This window comes from Tachysurus fulvidraco, chromosome 15 (assembly GCF_022655615.1).
Source record: "Tachysurus fulvidraco isolate hzauxx_2018 chromosome 15, HZAU_PFXX_2.0, whole genome shotgun sequence".
NCBI classification, from domain to species: Eukaryota; Metazoa; Chordata; class Actinopteri; order Siluriformes; family Bagridae; genus Tachysurus; species Tachysurus fulvidraco.
Genome location: NC_062532.1, coordinates 10,433,054 through 10,457,524, shown reverse-complemented (window position 1 = coordinate 10,457,524; position 24,471 = coordinate 10,433,054). Strand labels below are relative to the sequence as shown.

At 39.2% G+C, this 24,471-nt stretch overlaps 2 protein-coding genes across 7 annotated transcripts in view; one reads left to right on the top strand and one right to left on the bottom strand.

The window, feature by feature from the left end:
- Window positions 1-5,972: 5,972 nt before the first annotated feature.
- LOC113639560 (protein FAM104A) lies at window positions 5,973-9,132 on the bottom strand. Of its 3 annotated transcripts, none has more exons than XM_027141480.2 (4): window positions 9,109-9,132; window positions 7,998-8,121; window positions 7,651-7,762; window positions 5,973-6,927 (listed from the first exon to the last, which is right to left on the bottom strand). In XM_027141480.2, exons 2-4 carry the CDS (start codon window positions 8,012-8,014, stop codon window positions 6,700-6,702), a joined length of 357 nt encoding a protein of 118 aa, XP_026997281.1. In that variant the 5' UTR covers window positions 8,015-8,121; window positions 9,109-9,132; the 3' UTR covers window positions 5,973-6,699. The 3 variants fall into 3 exon arrangements, with proteins under 3 accessions (XP_026997281.1, XP_026997280.1, XP_026997279.1); XM_027141479.2 differs by lacking the exon at window positions 9,109-9,132 and adding an exon at window positions 8,656-8,677; XM_027141478.1 differs by lacking the exon at window positions 9,109-9,132 and adding an exon at window positions 8,260-8,649.
- A 274-nt stretch (window positions 9,133-9,406) lies between these two features.
- The window catches only part of hid1a (HID1 domain containing a), a 17,186-nt gene continuing 2,121 nt past the window's right edge, over window positions 9,407-24,471 (top strand). The window contains exons 1-16 of one of the 4 annotated variants that reach the window (XM_047800816.1): window positions 9,407-9,608; window positions 10,811-10,960; window positions 11,816-11,986; window positions 13,909-14,034; window positions 14,904-15,010; window positions 15,290-15,406; window positions 18,751-18,958; window positions 19,796-19,852; window positions 19,977-20,117; window positions 20,212-20,302; window positions 20,398-20,549; window positions 21,609-21,687; window positions 21,807-21,971; window positions 23,170-23,397; window positions 23,605-23,768; window positions 24,015-24,104. In XM_047800816.1, coding sequence (XP_047656772.1) covers window positions 9,543-9,608; window positions 10,811-10,960; window positions 11,816-11,986; window positions 13,909-14,034; window positions 14,904-15,010; window positions 15,290-15,406; window positions 18,751-18,958; window positions 19,796-19,852; window positions 19,977-20,117; window positions 20,212-20,302; window positions 20,398-20,549; window positions 21,609-21,687; window positions 21,807-21,971; window positions 23,170-23,397; window positions 23,605-23,768; window positions 24,015-24,104 — 2,112 coding nt within the window. In that variant the 5' untranslated portion in view covers window positions 9,407-9,542. The remainder of the gene's footprint in view (window positions 9,609-10,810; window positions 10,961-11,815; window positions 11,987-13,908; window positions 14,035-14,903; window positions 15,011-15,289; window positions 15,407-18,750; window positions 18,959-19,795; window positions 19,853-19,976; window positions 20,118-20,211; window positions 20,303-20,397; window positions 20,550-21,608; window positions 21,688-21,806; window positions 21,972-23,169; window positions 23,398-23,604; window positions 23,769-24,014; window positions 24,105-24,471) is intronic. The other 3 variants (XM_047800817.1, XM_047800818.1, XM_047800819.1) reach the window with 3 other exon arrangements.

Sequence of the window (24,471 nt, the reverse complement as noted above, 5' to 3'; positions counted from 1 at the left end):
AAGCTACAACGTGTCGAGAAATCCCAGTAAGAAAACATCAATGTTTGTTGTTGTCGTTGTTTTTAGCAATAAGCAAGCCAGCTAACAGTGACGAGTAATGTATATTCACCTCTTCAAAACAGAAAACCTGTATATGTATAGTCAGTGTTACATAGATAACAAGCTACGTATATACTACACAGACAAAATGACATCACATGGACATGGTTCTCCTTTTGGAGCAGTAACAGCTTCTACTATTCTGGGCAGGCTTTTTACAAGATTTGTGAGTGTTTCTGTTGGAATATTTGTATATTCATCCAGCATTAGTGAGGTCCGGCACTGATGTTGGACAAAAAGGCCTAGCCAACAATCTCTGTTCCAGTTTATCCCAAAGGTGTTGATGGGGTTGAGGTCAGGGCTTTGTGCTGGCCAGTCAAATTCATCCACACCAAACTCATCCAACCATGTTTTATGGATCTTGCTCTTGCCTTCCCCAAACTGTTCAAAGTTGGAAGCATAGGATTGTCCAAAATGTCTTGGTATGCTAAAGCATTTCCCTTCACTTCCCACATTTCCCTTCACTGCAAGTAAGGGGTCTAGCCCAAGCCCTGAAAGGCAGCTCCATACCATTATCCCTCATCCAATAAACTACAGCTGGCACAATGCAAAAAGGCAGATAAAGTTCTCCTAGCATTCGCAAAACCCCAAATCTTGCCCATAAGAAGCATAATTTATCACTGCACAGAACATGTTTCACTGCTCCTGAGTCCAGTGGTGGCAATGTGAAGCTTGGTGATGTGAGGCTTGCATGCAGCTGCTTGGCCATGAAAACCCATTTGGAAGAAATTCCCACCACACAGTTTGTGCTGAAATTATTGCAAGTCCAAATTTGGAACTCTTCGGCTATGGAATGAGCATAGCTTTGGTGACTTTTATGCACTATGTGCCTCAATAGTCACTGACCTCGCTCTGTGACTTTATGCTGGTCTTCAGCCTCAGGATTAGTTGCTGCTGTTCCTAAACACTTTCATTTTCCATTAATACCACTTACAGTTAACCGTTGAATACCTAGCATGGATTCTAATTACATAAAATGATTTACTACAAAGGTGGCATCCTAGCACAGTACCATGCTTGAATTCGCTGTGCTCTTCAACAACCTTTTTTTTTCCACAAATGCTCCAGGATTCCTGCATCCTTGGAATATAAGGGGTACCAAGAATGTAAGGAGGGATGTATAGATAACATACCTGAGTACTATAGATTTGGATCATCTAACTACTGCTGTTGTAATCATGAACTACACTCCACCTGTGTTCAGGATTTCTCTTTGCAATACTTTCAGCATACTGTGTAACCCATACTGTGTGACCCTTTTACCCTATAATACAGTAATGATTTATAATCCTTAAAATCTGTTAGAATGCGATGGAGAGATACATGAAATAGACTTGAGAGACAAACAGATTTGTAACAGGTCTGTAAAGCGATGAAAGACAAAGACAGCTGCACAGCACAGATCATTAAGACAAATAAACTACACATAAGTAATTATATGTATGATACATACTTTTCATATCTTGAACTCTTGACTGTGTTCAGTAAGACGACCTTTATTATTACATAGAGGAAGTTCAATGATTCACATAAAAAAATCACACTCTCATTCATTGTGCCAGGGCAGTCCAGCTCTCTATGGCCGCACGTCTACTTTGGCAATACAATACAAATGACAGCAGTGCTCAGTCATTAGCTATAATATCAGTGGAATCAACCTGACAAAGCACTTTTTTCCAGCAGTGGGGTAGAACAGATGTTGGTGTTGGCTGTAGATGGAGGACACCACATGGTCCATGGCAGCTTCACAGCAGGATCATGCCAGCCAGCAGCTGCCTAAACAGTCCTGTCTGCTATGGTGTAGACACAACAGAGGGTTACAGTAGGCTGGGATTCTCACAAAGCTGGCTTGTATCAAGAAATGGTTCCCTATCACTACAACTCCCAGGCTCGTCCGATTACACAGACAGTTTACACATTTGTCTTGTTCAGGGACATTAGATCATAAAAAGGAAAAATCCACTCTGGATAACTCATATATAAATCATGGGTCATGGTGGCTAACATGTTTGCCTTGCACGCACAGGGTTGAGGGTTTTATTCCCACTGCCTCCACTCTGTATGCAAAGTTTGCATGTTCTCCATGTGCTTTGGGGGCGTCTTCACCCAGTCCAAAGACATTGTAGTGTTGTAGGATGATTGGCATTTCTATATTGTCTGTAGTGTGTGTAATTGTCCCCTGCAATGTGTTGGCACCCTGTCCACATTGACCCCACCTTGAGTCCATTGACTCCAGACTTCAGTGTAGGATACATGCTACAGAAAATAGATTTACTTTTAGTACAACTTTACCTGACAACGGTTTTAAATTTTTAAATACCTACTAATAATAGTGCCACAGGGAAATTGGCCTTGCTTCAACTATACCTAGTAAGTCTCAGCTCTTCATCTGTATACTCTGCTCAGCTGTGGTTCCAAAACTTCAACCTAATACTGCTGTAAAAGCAATTATGCATGTCATTTCGTAGTGTGTTAACTAGCCAAACTGAGTCTCTTCACTGTTTGTGGTCTTCCCTGTTGGATTTCTCATTAGTATGATATATAATGTCGCCGTCTTTTAATTGTAACCGTTTGATATGGCTGAAAATGTTCTCGTGTTAAACGCCAATGCTCTAGCAGTGTCCTGTCAGTACAGCACACCGTTAACTTCTCTTGGGAATAATGAACATGAATGATAAATACAGCACCAACCAACAAATTAGCTTCAGACTCATTTAACAGACATTCATTCGTTCATTCATTTTCTACCATTTATCCGAACTACATGGGTTCACGGGGAGCTTGTGCCTATCTCAGGCGTCATCGGGCATCAAGGCAGGATACACCCTGGACAGAGTGCCAACCCATCACAGGGCACACACACACTCATTCACTCACACACTATGGACAATTTTCCAGAGATGCCTTTGAGATGTCTTTGGGCCGGGGGAGGAAACCGGAGTACCCGGAGGAAACCCCCGAGGCACGGGGAGAACATGCAAACTCCACACACACAAGGCGGAGGTGGGAATCTAACCCCCAACTCTGGAGGTATGAGGCAAATGTGCTAACCACTAAGCCACCGTGCCCCCTATTTAACAGACAAAATATTTTCAGTGTGGAGTTTTCCTTTAAATCCAGATAGCCTCCTTCAAGTGCTCAGTGGACGCAGGTGACGCGTCACGATTCGATGAATATATGGATGCTGGTTTTAAAAGGAAGCCAACAGGCACAAAGACGACAACAGACAAATTATTGTTCCAGATTAAATGAGATTTTTATAGTCCACTCATCTACCAAGAGATATTGAACCGGACCTTCTTAATGCTTCAGCTAGCAGCAACTCTCCATTTTAAGAGAGAGGACAGGGACCAGGAGCCCTTTGTTGCTAACCCAGATTTCCATGGTAAAAATAAAACAACGTATGCGCATACGTAGACACTAGAACAAGGACAGTTGATTTAACTCTCTCCTGCCAAAGCGCTTGACTGACTGATAATGCGTCCTCACAAACCACCTTACAAATTCATGCATGACCATGAAGATATGTTGTGTTCACTAGATCTTTTGGATCAAATACATTTATCTTAGAAATATATCTTGAAATCAGCCTCTGATCTAAACAGTGTGGTTTATACAACTAATTTTGGTCAATGTTTTAGGAAATAGCACTTCGAAAGGCTGTCTTGATATTCAAAACCCCCAGGGCAGCGAGGAGCTTTGCTTACATGCTGAAAACTAAACATCTGCTGTCACCTAGTGGTTGAACACAACTATAATTCACGATATTTGAGATATGTGATGGCTTTCAATAGAAAGCCTGGAGAGATGGTGCCAGATGAACAATCTACTTCCAAACATCAGCAAGACAAAGGAGCTGATAGTGGACTTCTACTACCTCAGACGGACCTTTTGCACACTATAAATTTCACATCGCACACTTAACTTCCTTCTCGTACTGGTCACATTACATTTGCTTTATATTTACAGCATTTGGCAGACCCCCTTATCCAGAACGACGTACAACAGTGCTCAAGTCTTGATCGTTGGATACATTAACTCTGGTTCACTAGGTTAGACTTAAGATACTATGAGTCTAAATCACTGGTCAAAGTTTTTTTTAATATACATACAGTACATACAACAAACAGGAAAGAAAGTGCTAGTTGAAGTGTTTCATGAATAAGTAGGACTTGAACCGTCGTTCGAAAATAGCCAGTGACTAGCTGTCCGGACCCCTAGGGGAAGTTCATTCCACCACCTTGGTGCCAGAACAGAAAAGAGTCTTGTTGTATACTTACCTCTTACCCTGAGAGATGGTGGGACCAGTCAAGCAGTGCTGGTAGCTCTAAGGGTGCGAGGAGTGATGAGGGATTTGAGGTAAGAGAGAGCAGGTCCATTTTTGGCTTTGTAGGCAAGCATCAGTGTTTTGAATCTGATGTGTGCAGCTGCCGAAAGCCACTTTACTTTGCACAGTCATGTATATACCTAAATCTGCCCTGTATATATCTAGATTATATATGACATACTCATCCACATTCCATGAATTCTTTTTTTTTATTATATCTGTACCTCTACCCATCTTACTAATTTTCCTTATACTTACTTCAATAAGGAACAGTCGTAAAACACATTTCACTACGTGTCACACTACACGGTGTACACTTATGTATGTACGTGACAAAATTAGAATTTGAATTCTTATTTTTTCTTAACGACTTACGATTTTCTCCACCAATGAGGATAATCAGAAGACACAAGTGATTACCTGATTTAAATTATTTTATCCAAAGCTTTATTGTATGTCTATACGAATTCTGGCAAAGAAAGTAAATAATTAATAAAAATACATCAGTTGCTTTCCAGAATAAAGTTTAACTGCAGGATGGCGTTTACCCTCAGACAGTTAGTCTAGCGGGATACATTCAGTGCTTACTTTAATGCTAAAAAATTTATGCCACTTTTGTGGAATAAAAAAATACATTTCTGAAAACAAATAAAGTTTCTGATTGCTGATATCAAACATCAGCTCTTTAGCCTACCAAAGATATCTAAATTAACACTAAATGGAAAAAGTGTCTAATTATTATGCAGTATTGCCCTGTAACAGATTGCCAACCTGTAAAACTGAGCTACGATAGTTTGTTTTGTAGCTCACTGGTTCTTGTTTTCACACAAGTCAGCTATTGAATGTTTGGGTTTCGCAGAAATGTGAGAGACTTTATTTCTAAATTTATTTTAGAATATAAAGACACCCCCCCTCCCCAATTTGATATTCCAGGCTATTTTGAGCAGATTTATTACATTTAATCCAAATTAACACCAGTAAAATCAAAGGGGGTGTAAATACTTATGTAACACATTATAAGAGTCTATAACCTTATAAACCGTTTATCTTCAAAGACCTTAAAAATGACCTACACAAACCTTTTGAATAACAAAAAGTTATGAAAACTAGAAGAATCCATATACAAGGTGAGCAAAAATAAGAACATCATTCCACTGAATAAAGAGATCCCAGGTCAGGTAGCATTAAGACATCGATCACACTCATTCTCTGTAGAAGGAGGGCTGTTTTATAGGGAACGCTTAAGGAGGACACAAAGTGAAAAGAATCTGTTCCTGTTGGGAGAGCATTAATATGCGTAATCTGTTATGGGTGCGTTACATGACAAGATGAGGACATGTAGTGCTTTAATTAAAGTGCCCTTTTCCTGGGTCTCCTTGAAGAACAGGACACCTGGAATTAACATACAGATTAGCATATGTTGTTTATCATGCACACTGCATTAAGAGTAAAGACACTAAAGATTTTCTTTCTAATCCCATAAAAGCAGAAAGGTATCAGAAGATAATAATAAAGCCTTTTTTTTTTAAATAAAGTTGCACTCGTGTATTTAGGAACAGCCATCTTTATTTTTAAAATGTAGGTGACATGAATGCAAAATATCATTCAATGTTTTCATAAAAATATATCCCAAAAATAAACAAGTAATCTTTCATTTAATTTGAGATCGACCTGCCGGAGGATCTGCATGAGCGTTGGATAATGAGCAATAAAGAGATGGGAGTAAAGAAAAGAAATCACACATCAGTGAGTTGATGTAAGGTTGTAGTGGCTGTTCCATCTCAAAGTTACAAACCCAGAGGCTTGTTATTACAACCCTAAGTTTACACCTCGCATCAACATACATGAAGTGCCATCTTAGCAATCGAGTTCAATAAATAAACAAAAGATTTCTAGATCATTGCTGCGTATCTCCCAGTGCACAAGTGGACCAGCAATAAATTGAGAATATGCACCAGGCACAGTATGACCTGCAACAAAGCTCTTGTTTATGTGTAAACTGGTGGGTTCAGAAGAAAAATACACAGTGTGCATGTCACAAAAGGTTGCATTGTCACCAAGCTATTATTGCTTACAATGTGAATCCTTTTGTTCTCTAAATTAGTCAATAGTTTTACAGTTTCAGGCCATAATTTCAATAAAAAAAAAATTCACAATAACCACAAATGAGAGTTCTAGAACATAACTCAAAATAAACTTGTTGATGGTCTCTATCCCGTCTCCTCACGTAGAGTGAAGGGGGTCACTGCCAGAGAGGTGAAAGTCTCTGAAAGTCACCTATAACGTGACTGACCTCTGTTCTCTAGGCTCTGGAAGTGAGCCTCTCTCAAGACACGGTTGATATGTTCATACGAGCCCAGGGTTGTAGCTTCAGATTGGTCCAAGGAACTATGTGGACTGCATGTCCTGAGGTTTTCGGCTCCGTTCTGACTGCTTGCGCTGCTGCTGGTCCCAGCTGCATGCTCTGGACTACTGACCCCACTGCTGTCACTGCTGGAGGACTGAGGGTTCAGCAAAAACAGAGATCATTCACACTGACAGTTATGGCACAGACTCAGCTGACAAACTGACACTGACAGGAATATTAACAGCACAGCTGAATCTTTGCAACTTGATCTATTGAAGCAGACAGTACAGATGCAGAGCGAGCTAGACAGACTACAGGATGAAAAGTAATGCTGCATCACTCTCTTTAGGTAAAGCTAATGAAAGGGACCTAATATCAGCTAACAGTTACACAGCACCATGTTGGCCAACATGTCAAGGTAAAAAAAAAAAAATCAACTCAATTTTAATTTTCTAAATTTATCAAGGATACAACTAAAGATCACATGTTAAGTATACAGATTAATGTACAAGTAGTGCTTGGTGGATTTTTTCTTTAAAGTGTCATCATGTCAGGGGTAGGATATTAGTATACTGTATGTTGTTGAGTTTTTCCTGAAACTCCAGTTCTCCAGTACACATAGCACATCTCATTACAAAGGACTAATGTAAAAACACCAAAATTTCAAAATTTGAGATGCGGTTTCGTTTTCCAGAAGCTACATTTATCTTCCTTCAGCCTCTCCCTGTTTCGGGTCACAACAGAGGATCACACGGTCTGCGTATTAGATTTGGTACAGGTTTTATGTCGGATTCCGTCCCTGAAGCAGCCTTTCATTTTTATCTGAGCTCGAGACGTTTTTAAAGATACTTTAACGAGGATGATGTGTGTGTCTCACCTCAGACTCCCAGGCTTCTCTGCTTCCATCAGAACACTGAGCTGTTGTGCTTGATCTTTTGGCCTGAGGCATCAGAAGTGCCTTATCATCGCCTTGAGAACGCTGTCGTTTCCTAAAAATTTACACCAGGTACAAATTTGATGTAGGAAAAAAAAAAATCTATACAGATCAATCAAGTGTCATGATCATCACCTTCCCTTTAAAGTCAGACAGCTTGTATGCTGCATTAAAACTGATCGACACATTAAAACACTGGTCAGGCGTTCATCCGTATGTGCAGCAGTTTATTCTAACACGAAAATTGTTGTTAAACAGCTCACATCTTTTGTTAAGACAAAACAACTTACCTATTTTCAGCCAACATGGCGAATCGCTTTATGGTTATATAATAAATCTTCTCGTTTCTAGGCACTGATTAAACCGGTCTGATTGCAATACACCGAAATCCACTACTTGGTTATTAACTGCACCCTGTAATCACAAACAAATAAATCAACGACACCTTATCAAGCGTTTAATAAACTGGCTAATTGTTAGCTCAATTAGCTAGCGGTGCTAACAACTGACCAAGTAACCCAAAAAACTATACACAGACCCAATTGGATTTACCTTTTGGTTGTTATTAAAGCGTTAAAATGTTGAATAAACACCACATATGACGCTTATGTGGTGTCTCAAGCTAGCTAGATAACCAGACCGCTCACAGACTAGCCAGCTGGTTTAACTGTCATCCTGCTACTGCATTGGGGAGCTAGCACCGTTAGCACAGTTAGCACCGTTAGCCTAATAGCTAGCAGGGTGAAGTTGTAAACTTGAGCTTTATTAAAGAGCTTCTAACAGCGCTATTGATTATTAACCCCCCCACCCCCCAAACGATCATATATCACTCGCGTTCCCAGTTAAAGTTACTACAGCAGTAATCGGGTTAGTATTTAAATGTCTAGATGACCAGGTTACTGCAACCGCTTTTAGCCACTACTGTTATTTACAAAAGAGTTCGCGAACCTCGAGCCCAAGTCGCTGTGTTACGTTTCAACAGATTGGTCGTGACGACATTTCCGACGATGTAAAAAATACGATGTAAAATAATAGATTTTTTTTTCAAATATGTTCGCGTTTGGATTGCAAATAAGTAACCTGGGAATATTTATTAGTGTAAAAAATGGAATAGTAAGAAATATATTATTATTATTATTATTATTATTATTATTATTATTATTATTATTATTATTATCTTTTTTTTAACAGAAATCCACAGATCTGGAAAAAACGGTTCATAAATATTAATACCCCTCCCAAAAATATATTAAATATTAATATTAAATATTAAAAATAACAATAATAAAAAATATTATCATTATAATTTTGTTTTTAGTTTTTACAGAAATCCACAGATCTGAAAAAAAAACGGTTCATAAATATTAATCCCCCCCCCCCCAAAAAAAAGAAAACACACACATTTTTTGTTCACCTGACATTTGATCGAATTTTGTAAAGGAAAATACAGCTTCTCTGGTTGTTCTGGGTGGCGTCCGATCTGCAAATTATTCTAAATAATCTATTATTTTAAGATATCATCAATCTTTTGTTTGCCATTTCATCACAGACCCCAACGGGCTCTTTTTTTTTGTCTGGTGCAAAATAACAAAATGAGTTGACTTGAAAGTGCGCGTGGCGTTTAAGGTGCCTACATAGTGCACTTCGTGTGAGCAAAAGCAAGCCGTTTGGGACAGAACCTTAGTAACAGCCTCGCGCGTATGGAAGCCGGAAGTTTGTGCCTGGTCTCTGAGAATGACACAAGCGCAGGAGGAGGAGGAGGGGGGCGAGGATTCGACTCTCCGCAGCAGCGCCGCTGTCTTATTATTATATCCCGGAGAAATTAATCACGCAAAATGGGAAATACCGATTCAAAGCTGAAATTCCGAAAAGCGGTGATACAACTGACTACGAGAACTCAGGTTGGTGATATTTATTATAAATATAAACGACGTGTTAAAGCCTAAAAAGATTCCCAGATGGAAGACTTAAAACTGCGGTGATTCAGGATCCGCAACATCAATGATGCGCAAATGACTCACATGTGATGATACAGGCCTGATAGTCCGTTTTAATATCAGTGTAGCCTCAGTATTATTTATTAAACCTGTTATATTTCCTCCAGTATTTAGAGGTGCACCTGCTACTGGGTTCATGTTATTTTCCCAAAGCTGATGTGAAGCCGTTAGTAATGAAAACAGCTCAATATTCGGCTTCAAATTGTTTAAACACCATGGTGCGATTTGTTTATTTTCGTATATATATATAAATATACTATTATTGTTATTATTATTTTTTCATCGTTTCTTTTTTATTATAAATTGAAAATGCATTTTATACATTTATTTATTTTTATTAACTATCGTATTTTTTTATTATACGGAGAGATCGGAAACGTCAGACGTTAATTGATACAGAATTAATTCAGTCCAATAAACATACTTTGTTACTTTGAATCTTGAGATAACGCGAGATTTCAGCTTCACGCGTGACGTGTTTATCTTTTAATACTAGTGTCTACGTGTGAGGGCGGAAAAAAAACACTAGTTTTATTTCAATTTATACTTTCACTATTTAAAACATTTTGGATACAGTTAATCAAAACATAATAATATATAATATTGTGAAATAATTTACAATGTGAAGCATTTGGGTTGCTTCTACAAGATAAATGAGGTCATTTTTATAACAGCATCTGACCCAGAATTGTTGAGATTAAATGTTTATAGTCTATTAATATGACTGTCATCACTTTCTGATCCATTACTGATTTAGTATGCAAAAAAGGACACAATCACAATCTATCACAGAATAAACACTTTTGGGCGTTCACTTTTACTGGAACATCAGGTCAACAACGCTTTAGACAAACTGTTTAAGAAGCTACCTGAAGGAAAGAGCTACACAAAACCCATGCAATGTACAGTAAACAGATATCAGTAACTGAGCTAAAACTCATTCGATTGTGATATTTAATATTGTGTAAACATGCAGCTATAGGAAACTTTAAAATGATTTGCAAAAGCATAGACTTTTATAGTCATAGAAGTTATCAGGTAAAAAGTATTCAGATGGTCCAATATGTCATCCTCTTTTCCCCTGACTTTATGTCTTTTGCTTTCAGCCCGTGGAAGCCACAGACGATGCCTTCTGGGACCAGTTTTGGGCTGACACTGCCACCTCAGTCCAGGATGTATTCGCTCTTGTGCCAGCCGCCGAGATCCGAGCATTGAGAGAGGAATCACCCTCCAATCTGGCAACCATGTGTTATAAGGTACCTGCATTCAAAGCCAACATTAAATTCACCTCTGTCAGGGGCTTCAGATACAATGCGGAAACTTTAAGAATTTGATCCCATTGTCGTGAAATGCCTTTGTTTTTCTTTTCATTATCGTGTAACAGGGATTGCTTGGGTGACTGAAGTTATGGTGCCATGTAGTCACAGGAAGGCAATCCCTGTGCTTCCCTTCCTGTCTACAGCCTTCTGCTTCCTTTTAAACAATGCCTATCAATACCAACGAAGAAAAATCTAAACAGAAGTCCACTGGTTTTGTAAGCGTTCAGAGACAGACCTGGGACTATATGCATCAAGGAGCAGCAATTAGGATCAGTTTTCCTTTTTACATATGCTGGCATTCAGGAGTACATGAATAACCCCTTTCAGTGAACCTTCTTGTGTAGCTCAGTGAAGTGAAAGTGTCTGAACCTAGATCAGTAATCTTTATTTTAAGACTTTTGATGACATTAGGCCGTTCTTCATACTATACTACAGTATATGCTACGATACAGTACTGTGCTCTGTGTCCTGCCAATTCCAAGTAAAGTTCAGTGACTTTTGACAACCCCGAGCAAACTATTTACTAGTTAATCAAGGCGGCATTTCTTTGCGTTACACCTGACCACCCACTCCTGCATAGATAAAAATAATAAATGAAAGCTAATCCATTAGTCTACTAATTTTTTTTTGCTCCCATTTACCAAAACAAATTTCTCCCAAATAATATTGATTAAATGAAAGGAATTTTTATTTTTTCTTAGTCCTCATGAAACTCAGCACCGTACTAAAACACTGAACTTATGAACTTAACTATGTGAAAAAATATCTTTTTCATGTGTTTGGTTGTTGTAGGCAGTGGAGAAGCTGGTGCAAGCAGCAGAATCAGGATGCCCCAGTGAGAGAGAGAAGCAGGTTGTGCTGAACTGCACGCGTATTCTCAGCCGAATCCTGCCCTACATCTTTGAAGACCAGGATTGGAGGGGCTTCTTTTGGTCCACCGTCCCAGGGGCAGGACGAGCTGGAGTGAGTAACATGCCCCTAAAATCTGCATTTGGGAATTTGCCATTCCAAACAGCACTCCAAAAGTCTGAGATAAGACACACACGCTGTCGGTATTACAAGTGCTTCTTCTCAGAGCTGTGGCTCACACAGAGCTCTGATTCAGACTGTTGTCTGAGAGAAAAAGGCTGGCCCATGTGTATCAGGTGTCTCAAAGTAAGAGTACCCCTACAAGATTGACTCGGAACAACCTGCCAGTTATTTAGCGTGCGATAGCCAGAAACGTACTAAATAGTTAAAATAAATAGAAAAATATGATTGTCAATTTAAGGTGGTTTTCAACTCTGGAGTCTATTTAAGATGGTTTTGAACACTTTATATTCTATTTAAGGTGGTTTTGAACACAGTGGTTTTGAACACTTTGGAGTCTATTTAAGGTGGTTTTGAACACTTTGGAGTGTATTTAAGGTGGTTTTGAAAACTTTGGAGTCTATCTAAGGTGGTTTAGATCTCTTTAGATTCTATTTAAGGTGGTTTTGAACACTTTAGATTTCATTTAAGGTGGTTTTGAATTCTTTGGAGTCTATTTAAGGTGGTTTTGAACACTTTGGAGTTTATTTAAGGTGGCTTTAAACACTTTGGAGTCTATTTAAGGTGGTTTTGAACACTGTGGAGTCAATTTAAGGTGGTTTAGATCTCTTTAGATTCTATTTACTTTGGTTTTGAACACATTGGAGCCTTTAATGTGGTTTTCAACTCTAGCACCTGTTTAAGGTGGTTTTCAACTTGCTGGAGACTTTTCAAGGTGGTTCTCAACTCTTTGGGGTCTATTTAAGGTGGTTTTCAACTCTTTGCTGTCTATTTAAGGTGGTTTTCAACTATTTAGAGTATGATCTCAGATTAAGAGATGCAATCAGTTATAAATGGAATGTTTTATTTTTAATCCTTTAGCTCTATTAGCACATAAACATGAACAGTGCAGACTGTAATTCAAACATTATGTAATACTGCAATACAATATTGCAATAATGTAATACATTATTGTTTCTGTAGCAACAACTAACCCATTAACTTGTATGACTTGTATGGAGGACCATCTGTATAACCTAAGGCCAATAAAAAATGGAGAAAATCTTATTTAACAAAGAAAATGTACAAGTTTGATAAGGTAATGCTTTCTGTAAATAATTGTTTATTCATGTCGAATTGTTCGTTCATGTTGCCTTCGTGTGCTAGAAGAATTATCCGTACCTGAAGCGTTCACATGCGTCATTGTCAGAAAGAACATGAAACATGAGCATCACCAGGTCTATTCATACTTATTTCTTTTCCTCTTATTTTGATACCATAACACACATTAAGAGATATAAGGGGTCAAATCTACAGTATGCATAGAATAATTGCTGATATACATAAAAGAATATAAACAGAATGAGAAGTGGTAACAATGAAGTATTTAGAAAAACTCCTCCTATTTCCTCCCACTCCTCAAGTCGTAATTACGACTGGGAAACTCTGAGAACTCTGGGTAACTTAGTGGGAAACTTGTTTTTATGATTATTCTGATAGCATGTGAAGGCATCCTAAGTCTCAGGTGTTTTTAGACAATGGAGTTAATGCATTGTGGTTTTTTAGCTGTCTGACAAGCTGCATTTTTTCCAGCACCTGCTATATAATCATGGATTATTTTCCTATAACATGTGCTATCGTTTTACATTCCTTACTATCTTAAATGAATTATCATGTTTTTTTTGTGTGAGTAGTTTCACAGAGATGATCACTACAGCATTGTTATAGTCACTACAGCACTGTTATAGTCACTCTACAACTCTACATGCTTTACAAATCTACTTTAGTGTAAAACAACATCAATATTAAAATCTTCCTTTGTAAGAACTGTGTAAGCATCTTTCTCATGTTCCTCCAAGTCAGCTCTCGTGTCTCAGCAGATGGAGGAGATGGACGAAGATGACGACGGAGCACGTCCGCTTGCAGAGTCTCTACTCCTGGCCATCTCCGACTTGCTCTTCTGTCCTGAGTTCACCGTGCAGAGCCATAAGAAAGGAGGACCTGTGAGTAACCTCTCAGAATCTGTATACCCTTCGTGTCCTGTGTCACTCCTTCCCTGTTGTTACATTTGGCCAAATCACCTTAAGTTCCTGGTTCAGCTTGTAAAGCAGACAAGGTTTCTTTCCTTCATTTTCTTCTTGTTAATCCTCTGGAGGATTACTGACTGACAGGTCCTGTGGTATGAGGAAGTAGGTGAAGCATTTTGGATGTGTATCAGGTTGAATGATTACAACTGGACTCATGCAGCTAAAAATATCAGCAACCATTTAGATCCCTGGACCTTTTTTTGTTTTACTCTTGCACAAGATTTCTAACTGTCAGAAAGCTGATATGTTTAGCTGTTTATTCCCCACTCAACTAGCAAAGAAAGGTGAAATCGCAAACAATATTTGTTGAATATGGCTTTGGCTGAATGTGTATTGGTAATGACATCACATCCCACTCGAAAAGTAATAAACTCCTCTGTTTAGGGCAGAGCTTAGTGATTTTGCATTAATTTCTGCAATCAGCAAATCATGAAATCCTTGAGGGTCTCTAACTTCTGTCTGTCTCTCTCTAGCTTTTTCTCTGTGTCTTTCTCTCAAAATCGAACCTGATTGGTATTTTAGGACCATCACAATATTAACCACAAGATATTTGCTTTCACGTCAGGAAACATTTAAAAGCAAGCTGTGTACATTCCTTCTAACAAATTAATAAACAATGATTTTATTTTTTTTTTAATGTGAGAAAATATACTTGGACAGTCCTCCACAATCCTCCACAGTCCTCCACAGATCTGAAACACTGAACTTCCAGTGACTACGTCTTCGACTGATGACGCCGTTTTTCTGTGAACATTAAATTGTAATCTTACAGCCGTACTTTTCAGGATTCACTGGAGGATATGCAGTCCCTGGACAGCTGTGAATACATCTGGGAGGCAGGAGTGGGCTTCGCACAGTCACCACCACTGAACTACATCCAAGATCTTAACAGGTGAGCATACGATCAAATCCATTTGAGAGAGCGTTTTCTCATGTTTCCTGAGTAACCTTTTAATCAGTAACCACCACACAAGGCCCATTCAGAGAGATCCTTATCTCAAATCATGTCATCTCAGGTTATTAGGTAGTAAGTAACCAGGCTGAGCTGTTTGCTTTCTTCTCCTGCTTGTTCAGGATGCTTTGAAGGCAGGATGGGATCTGTGTTTACAACAAGATGAACAGCGAACATTAAAATGCAATATGTAAAACGTGTGTGTGTGTGTGTGTGCAGGACTGAACTCTTGAGACTGCTGCTGACCTGTTTCTCGGAGGCCATGTACCTGCCACCAACTTCAGATGGAAACATTATCAATCCCTGGGTCACTTTCTTTTGCTCCACCGAGAATAGGTGAGTTGTTCAACCTATAATAAACATACAGAAAGTACAGACGGGGAGGAAACCAAGTGAGAGCTGAAATGTGTGTGTTTGTGAGTGTGTGTTTGTGTGTTTATGAGTGTGTGTGTTTGTGCGTTTGTGAGTGTGTGTGTTTGTGCGTTTGTGAGTGTGTGCGTTTGTGAGTGTGTGTGTGTGCGTTTGTGAGTGTGTGTGTGTGCGTTTGTGAGTGTGTGTGTTTGTGCGTTTGTGAGTGTGTGTGTTTGTGTGTTTGTGAGTGTGTGTGTTTGTGCGTTTGTGAGTGTGTGTGTTTGTGTGTTTGTGAGTGTGTGTGTTTGTGCATTTGTGAGTGTGTGTGTTTGTGCATTTGTGAGTGTGTGTGTTTGTGCGTTTGTGAGTGTGTGTGTTTGTGCGTTTGTGAGTGTGTGTGCGCGTTTGTGAGTGTGCGCGTTTGTGAGTGTGTGCGTTTGTGAGTGTGCGTGTTTGTGTGTGTGTGTGAGAGAGAAAGAGAGAGAGAGAGCTCCAGTCCTCTGTTATAGCCTCCAGGTTCTTTGTGACTCTGTAAAGGATACAACGGTACAGAAAATGGATGGATGAAAGGACAAAGGCTCTGATCAATTCTCACCTATTCATTCAGTATTTAAAATAGATTAAATTTTTTATAAATCATTAGTATTCATTATAGTTGCATTAGAAACTAGATTTTGTGTCTTTAATTAGCTGTAGATTATCTACAGTACTATTGGATGACTTTCTGAAAGGAATAAAGGGTTTTAACATCTGCTAATGGAGCGTGTTTCACAATCGACTGCTACTGTACTTATCAGTGTTTCTCAGTGTTTTGTCTGTTTTGTCTTTCCTCTTTCTCATGTCATGTTTGTTTTGGCTCTTTCTTTTGCTATCTTGCCCTTCTGTTGCATTAGTGCTTTCTTATTTCACCTCCTTCTCCTTCCTCTGTGTTTCTGTGTTATCACAAACACTATCACTCTTTTGAAAGTAACATTTCAATATAAAATCCCGTTGTGAGTCATTTGTGCAGATACAGTATATTCTCCTTATTCCACCTTAGTTCTGTAGATTCTGTTCATGTTTGTGTCTCACTATATGGAACCAGAAATTAAGAAACTGCAATTAACACAAATGAAAGCAGGAACACATGGGCCACATTCATTTGTGTTCATTGCAGCTTGTTCATTTCTGATGCCATATTAGTGAGCCACAAACCTAAACTGGATCTACAGAATTAAGGTGGAGTACATTGTCCTGCCACTACCATTAGAGAATACTGTTGCTATTGTACTTGGTCTGTGAGGATTAGAAAAAAATAACACCTACTTAGGTGTGTGTGTGGGTACAAACAGTGATCCCTCATTTATCGCGGTTAATGGGGACCGGAACCCCTCGCGATTGGTGAAAATCCGCGAAGTAGGGTTGGCCCAAAGTTTGACCTTTTCACTGATGGTCATCATCTTCCTCTTCCTCTTGGGCTCACTAGAGGAATCTTTCGCAGGGGCACAGCACTTAGGAGGCATTGTAAGGGCTTAACGAAAAGTTAATTTCGAACACAATACGCGAGACACAGTTGACCGCGTGAACGAGAGTGGCGAGATACAACAAGGGAAGAAGCTGGGAGAGGATGCGATGATGCGCAGCCAATCAGCTCAGATCTCGTGCCGGGAACCAATCATGTGCCTTGTCTGAGTGCCCGTGGGTATGTACAAAGCCTCTGAGAGAGTTTCTCTCTTTGTCTGGCATCCTGGGAAACCATTTCTATTTTTTGATGAATATTTTTGAAAAATCAGTGATGCACTGAGGCCGCGAAACTTGAACCGCGGAGTGGCGAGGGATTACTGTGTGTGTGTGTGTATATATGTGTGTGTGTGTGTGTGTGTGTGTGTGTGTGTTGAGGGGCTGTATGTGGGGCTGTATGTGGGATGAAGGCATGCTGGTGGAGGTAGTGTGATGCTCTAGGCAACGTTCTGCTAGGTAACATCAGGTCCTGGCATTCATGTGGATGTTACTTTGACACGTACCGCCTACTGAAAATAGTCACAGACCAAATAAACCTCTTCATGGCAACGGTATTCTCTAATGGTAGTGGCTTCTTACAGAAGGATAATAATGCACCCTGTTACACTGTAAACAATGATGAGGAATGGTTTGCGGAACAGGACTCTTTGTTCAAGGTGTTGACTTGGCCTGCAAACTCCCCAGATCTTAATCTGATGCATGTGTGGGATGTGCTGGACAAACAAAAACCCAGACATACCGCTTACAAATGTAAAGACTGACTAACTGAACAGCCAAGATAAATAGCTGTTTAAGTTTGCCGTTGTAGTCAAAACTAATGATTTCTGATATGCATTTATCGTGCACATAATGTTCTCCTAGACAGGGCTGTAATATTAGAGTAGAACATATCGCATCTTTATTAGGTACACCTACACATTCATGCTCTCACATAAACCCACCATCTAACAGTTTAGCCAAGGTGTTTAACAAATACAGAAACACTACACCGCCTCATCGTGCTCATCCGCCTCAACACTACATACTCATCCCACCCCTAAAGTCCTGTGTGCTGATAATAAACCGCCTAAATAATCTGGCCAGCTGTGGTCCTGTACTAATCCTCATCCACCAATGAACAGATAGAGGCAGGCTGAAAAATCGCCCGCAGCAACAGACATGGCTACAGAGAGCAATTGTATCACTACAAAGTGACCCATATGGTAGGTTTACATGCTTAAAAGACTAATGAATGTCGTTACCTAGCAACTCCATGTATATCTAAACATCCAGTTTGCACACCATTTGCTTCGTTTAGAAAAGGCTGTCACGACGCCATCAGCTTCTTTCAAATGCTAACACTCGTGTGTGCCCGAGTACAAAGGTTTGCAAAATCTGCTCAGAGGTCATCATACAGTCAGAGGCAGGAAGCGTAGAGACACTTCAAGTGACTACTGAATATTTAGATCCTAATTGAAAAGAGGCAGTATTTCAGACATAATTGTTCTGTATTACTATAAACATCTTTTTTTCTTGCAACATTTATCTCTATTCTTTGTTATAGCCTAAGTAGTATAACTGCCTGATTGTCTGTTATTTATGATATGCTCGTCTTTGTTTTGTCTTCAAGAATGAACGTTTCCTTTTATTAGCAAAGAATTATGCTGATAGATATGATCAGTGCCAATGATCTAAATGTCTGCTAACTGATAAAATACATGTGATGATGAGGGTTAACTGATTTGAATAAAAAAGTAAGTTTCTGTATCTCTCTCTCTCTCTCTCTCTCTCTCTCTCTCTCTCTCTCTCTCTCTCTCGCTCCCTCTCTCCCTCTCTCATAATCCCTCCAGGCATGCCCTGCCTCTGTTCACCTCCCTGATTAATGTGGTGTGTGCATACGACCCGGTGGGCTACGGCATTCCCTACAACCACCTGCTGTTTTCAGACTACCGGGAGCAGCTGGTGGAGCAGGCGGTGCAGATCCTCATCGTCACACTGGAGCACGAGAACGCTCAGCCTCCGCGCGCTCCCTCCCCCTCCAGCATGGACGAGCAGGATGTAGGAGTGCCACCACACCTTTAGCACACACACATACGTCCTCTAATAGTGCACAGCGATATACAGTACCAGTGCTGTATTTACACCTAGTTTCATGAAATAGATGAAATCGGATCAAAATTAGAATGACTGGCTTTCCACTGAACTGTTTAGGGTTGTGAGATTTAAGAATTGAAGCACAGAAAGTTTAGATTTACTTCAGATTTACTGTCATTGTGTTTTATATATTATAAAAAATATATTAATTAGAAAAAATTATAGTTTCCCTTTACAGTACTGGGTGTAGATAACCATTATTACAATTTAGAAATAGTTTTTATCACCATCACTTGGATATAAAGAGGCTGAAAGAGCAGCAAAGATGTCACTTCTGTGTCCGTGGCTGCGGTAAACCTTAATAAGCACATTGCTTAATCTTATTGGTACCTGGTGTCACATCTACCAAATATATCTAGAATTCAAATCCAGGAAAAGAAAGAAGAAGAGCAAGGAGGTTTGCTGAATCTTTCAAAATCATTGAAAAATAAAAAAAAGGAAAGATTCAACATTGTATTTATTGTTCTTTTATTCTTTTGCAATTGGTGGTAAAATCAACGCAGATGCTATTGCATAAACAGTAAGGTGATAAGTTTTGAAATAAAATGACTATAAGGAATTTGGGTAGGTCATTGTAAAAAAAAAAAAATCAAACAAGAAACAATACACACTGCTGCTTTAAGTCTAAAAAGAACAAAACACTATGTACAGATTTGTACAGATTCATAAAAATAGGTTTATTTAATATAAGTGAATGATCTATTCTACTAAACCTAGATCCTATTTTCTTCTCTTTGGCAGTCTGTGGGCCCACAAAACTTGTTTGTGAACTACCTTTCCAGAATTCACAGAGAGGAGGTATGTACTTTACCATGACAACGTGTTTTTACGTCACTTCACTTATCACAACGTTTCATGTCTTGTATAAAAAAAAGAAAAAAAAAGACAGAAATAAAAGAAAAAGAAAACCACTCGTTTTCAGGATTATGACTTTGTGCTGAAAGGCCTGGCTCGCCTTCTCACTAACCCGCTTACTCAGACCTACCTACCCAACTCCACCAAGAAGATCCAGTTCCACCAAGAGCTTCTGGTCCTCTTCTGGAAATTTTGTGATTTTAACAAGGTAAGAGAACATGCTTGGTGCCGTCATGATTTTCTTTTAAAAAAATGTTTTATTCCTGACTTACTCCTTGTTCGGTTTCTCTCCATTGTTCTAGAAATTCTTGTTCTTTGTTCTGAAGAGCAGTGACGTGCTGGATATCCTGGTGCCGATTCTCTACTACCTGAATGATGCCAGAGCTGATCAGTGTAAATATTCTGTACATGTGTGATTGTATTACGGGACACAAATCAATGTGTTTGTTTTGTAAAGCAAACGGATTCTGTGTTGTGTTTATCCGTAGCCCGTGTAGGTCTCATGCATATCGGTGTGTTCATTTTGCTGCTGCTGAGTGGAGAGAGGAATTTCGGAGTGCGTCTGAACAAACCGTACTCTCTTCGTGTCCCGATGGATATTCCAGTGTTCACCGGCACACATGCCGACCTCCTCATCGTAGTAAGGGCTGAATTCTTTCTGATTCCGATGCTTAAAGTTGAGTTTAACGTTGAGGTTCCAATGAGATTTTTACTCCTTAGATCTGTGGCATCTCAGAAGAATGTGTTACAGTTCATGACTCCAAGGTTGCAAACCTGTGTGTTAAACCTCATAGAGTCCTGTATAGAGTACAGACCAAAAGTTTGGACACACCTTCTCATTCAGAGTTTTCTTTATTTTCATTACTATGAAAATCGTAGATTCACACTGAAGGCATCAAAACTATGAATTAACACGTGGAATTATATACGTACATAACAATAAAAGTGTGAAACAACTGAAAATGTGTCATATTCTAGGTTCTTCAAAGTAGCCACCTTTTGCTTTTATTACTGCTTTGCACACTCTTGGCATTCTCTTGATGAGTTTCAAGAGGTAGTCACCTGAAATGGTCTTCCAACAGTCTTGAAGGAGTCTGGTGCAGCACCCCATCACTCTCCTTCATGGTCAAATAGCCCTTACACAGCCTGGAGGTGTGTTTGGAGTCATTGTCCTGTTGAAAAGGTGATGTGTCCAAACTTTTGGAAGGTGTGTCCAAACTTTTGGTCTGTACTGTATATCAGTTCCAGAATTACACAGAATTTTTTTTTTTGTCTGGATTGTTACGGCCAAAAATTTTTTATTTGTTTGTTTTCAAAATGTAAGGTGCAGTTTGTTTAGGCGTTTGTGCTGTTTTCTGGAAAACCACTTGATTAGCAACATTGCGAGCAAAAGATTCTAATTTTGAAATTTTATCAGTATGCACTGATGTACGATGCAAATGATTCGATTAGTTTTTGACCGTCACACGATTCGTCTTTGGCCCAAATCTGCTGAAACTCTGCAGTAGTTTTAAAAATTTGCAAGCTTCGTGATTTTGTGTTTATTACTGCAATAGCAAAATTCCTGCTATCTGATGGTTATATTATTAAAATGAATTCCAGTCTGGCCAGATATCAGCACTTTTAAGGAAGGAATAGCTTGTTAAATTGAACTTTCTCAAACTATTTGTTATCCTTTGTTCTAACACATCTACTTAAGGTTTTCCACAAGATCATCACAAGTGGACATCAGCGTCTGCAGCCACTCTTCGACTGCCTGCTCACGATTGTAGTAAATGGTAAGTGCATTCATCTTTCACAGATGCGTCTGCTTAACATTGGTTTCTTTATGGGTTTCCTCCCATCTGTGTGTATGTTTTGTGTAATCTCCAAATCATTATGCCCTCACACTGTTTAGTGTCCCCTTACCTGAAGAGTCTGTCCATGGTGGCAGCCAATAAGCTCCTCCATCTTCTGGAAGCCTTCTCCACCAACTGGTTCCTGTTCTCTGCTGCTCAGAACCACCACTTGGTCTTCTTTTTGCTGGAGGCTTTTAATAACATTATCCAGTACCAGTTTGACGGTAAGATGCATTGCTATTAGTATCATTATTGGGATGATACCATAAAAAAGTGCACCACATATCTTACAGAATGGATTGGAATATCAGATCCTGTAACAAAAAATCCAAAGTTTGGAGTTGGATTTGGAAAATAAATGTATTTATTTTTGGTACTGGGAATTGTGGTACTGGAAAATGTACAGTAACAGAACATGCTTTCCTATACTATATGGTGAAGAATGGTGTTCTCTGTAAAAATAAGAATGAATGTTAAAAATATATTAATGTTAGAGACCACTTTTACTGAGAAAATATGTATTTAGGAATCTTCCGAAATGTCTCCGCAAAAAAAATCTTGTTTTTATTAAGAATTAAAGTGAAGGACCTCAAATAGCTGCTTTTGCTGAGTTTAAATACTGTAAGACTCTGTTGGTGTAATTAGTATAAGAAGAACTCAAACATCTCACTTTTAATAACCATTGGGGGAAAAACAACATGAAAATAACCATTGATGCTGGCAAGGCATTAAAAGAACATTAAACAAACCAGACTGTTTAAATGATTTGTTATTATACATACATCACTTCATTTCCTTTATGTTTATAACGTAAGTGTAGAGTTAAACTGTGTAAATGTTGGTATTGTATTTGCATAACTCCAGAATCTGGCCCTTGAAAAATGCCAAAGAATTATGACACAACACATTTTAAAAAGCTCTTGCATGCAGGTACATATATAAAAATGAGGTACAAGGTATAGATATATATTTAAAAAAGTTCAGCCAGGACAATACTTAGAACATGGACTGTTTCTGGGCTTGTCTACTCACTCACACACAGACAGACACACAGACAGACACACAGACAGACACACACACACACACACACACACACACACACACACACACACACACACACACACACACACACACACACACACACACACACACTACCTGTACCAGACTTTTTTCCACAGCATATATTGCACATTTATTGCACTATAGTTGCAAGTCACATTGTTCTAACACCGATCTGCATTTATGTTTTTATATCTTTCCATATACTTTGTTCCCGTTCCCACTTTATTCTTTTTTTATTTTTACCGATTTTCTACCTAAAGTCGATAAAGCATTTCATTACATGTCAAACTGTGTATCGTTATGTACTGTATGTTACAAATAAATATGAATTCGATTCTCTCTTTGTCCGTTATTTCTCAGGGAACTGCAACTTGGTATACGCCATCATCCGCAAGCGCAACGTCTTTCACCAGCTTGCAAACCTACCCACCGACTCTGTGTCCATCCAGAAAGCACTGCAAAAGAAGAGGAAATCTCCCGACGCTATCTCTCGCACCAACTCCCAGGAGACTATTTCCATGATTGGCTCTCATCCAGCTGTACCTGCTGAGCCTGGCACACTAAAGACCAGCCTCGTGGCCCTGCCAGGTAACAAGCTGAAATCTCTCTTATGGCAATGTAAAATAATACTGGGAGGGAAGAAGGGGGAAGGGGAAGGCAAGGCAAGAAAGGGAATGAAAGGGAAAGGGAAGAGTAAGAAGAAAAGGAAAGAAAGAAAGTATATATATATACTATAGACTTGATCAATGTTATCACACTTGCATTGGGGCTGACCTTTATAAATGTTATTTTCAGGTATTGATAAACTAACAGAGAAGTCCCAAGTATCAGAGGACGGTACCATGGTGACCGTGCCAAAGACAGAAACCCCAAACTCACCCGAACATGCCGTCTTAAGTGGGGCCAGTGACACAGAGTCCAACTCTGGAAGAGACAACGAGGTGAGACGAATCTCTCTGGTAAGGTGTTTTTTTTTTGTGTGTTTTTTTTGTTTTTTTTTTAATTATTAAGTAAATGTTCTTGCTGTTCCGATACTTCTGACACATCTTTCCCATAAAACACAGTTACATCTTCAAATGGCACAGAAGGGTCGGGAAAGTTCTGAGCGGTTACAATTAATTTGCAAAGTGGTTGTGCAAAATGAATGTCAGGGGAGGGGTATTTAATGTTCACACAAGCGGATGCTATTTCATGTTCCCCAACAGGACGTCTTCTACACAGAGGCAGAAATGGTGAGGAGACGTCTGTCAAGTGCATCATCGGCCGCCACATACTGGGTACCGACTCCAGAGTGGGTGCGTAGCTTTCATAGCTGTGTGATATGCATCATATCTGAAACATAATCAAGCCCTAAGGAAGTAAATAAATGTTTACGGTAATGCACACAGTCGGTTTGCTGTTTAACTGAATGCAAATTATTCCATAATTGAAGTTCAAGGGAAGAGATCAATAAAAATATCTGGCTAAGAATTACATTAGGGAGAAATCATAAGCCCATTAGCCAGCAGACCAGGCAAGTATAAGCTCCAGTGCGCTGACTAGATACGTCTTGGTTGTTTCGAACCTGACTGATTGGGCTAAACTGCACTAGATAACATAATGTAACAACATATGGAGTGCTAGTTAAGATTAATGAAAGTCTTGACAGATAAGATTGTGTTT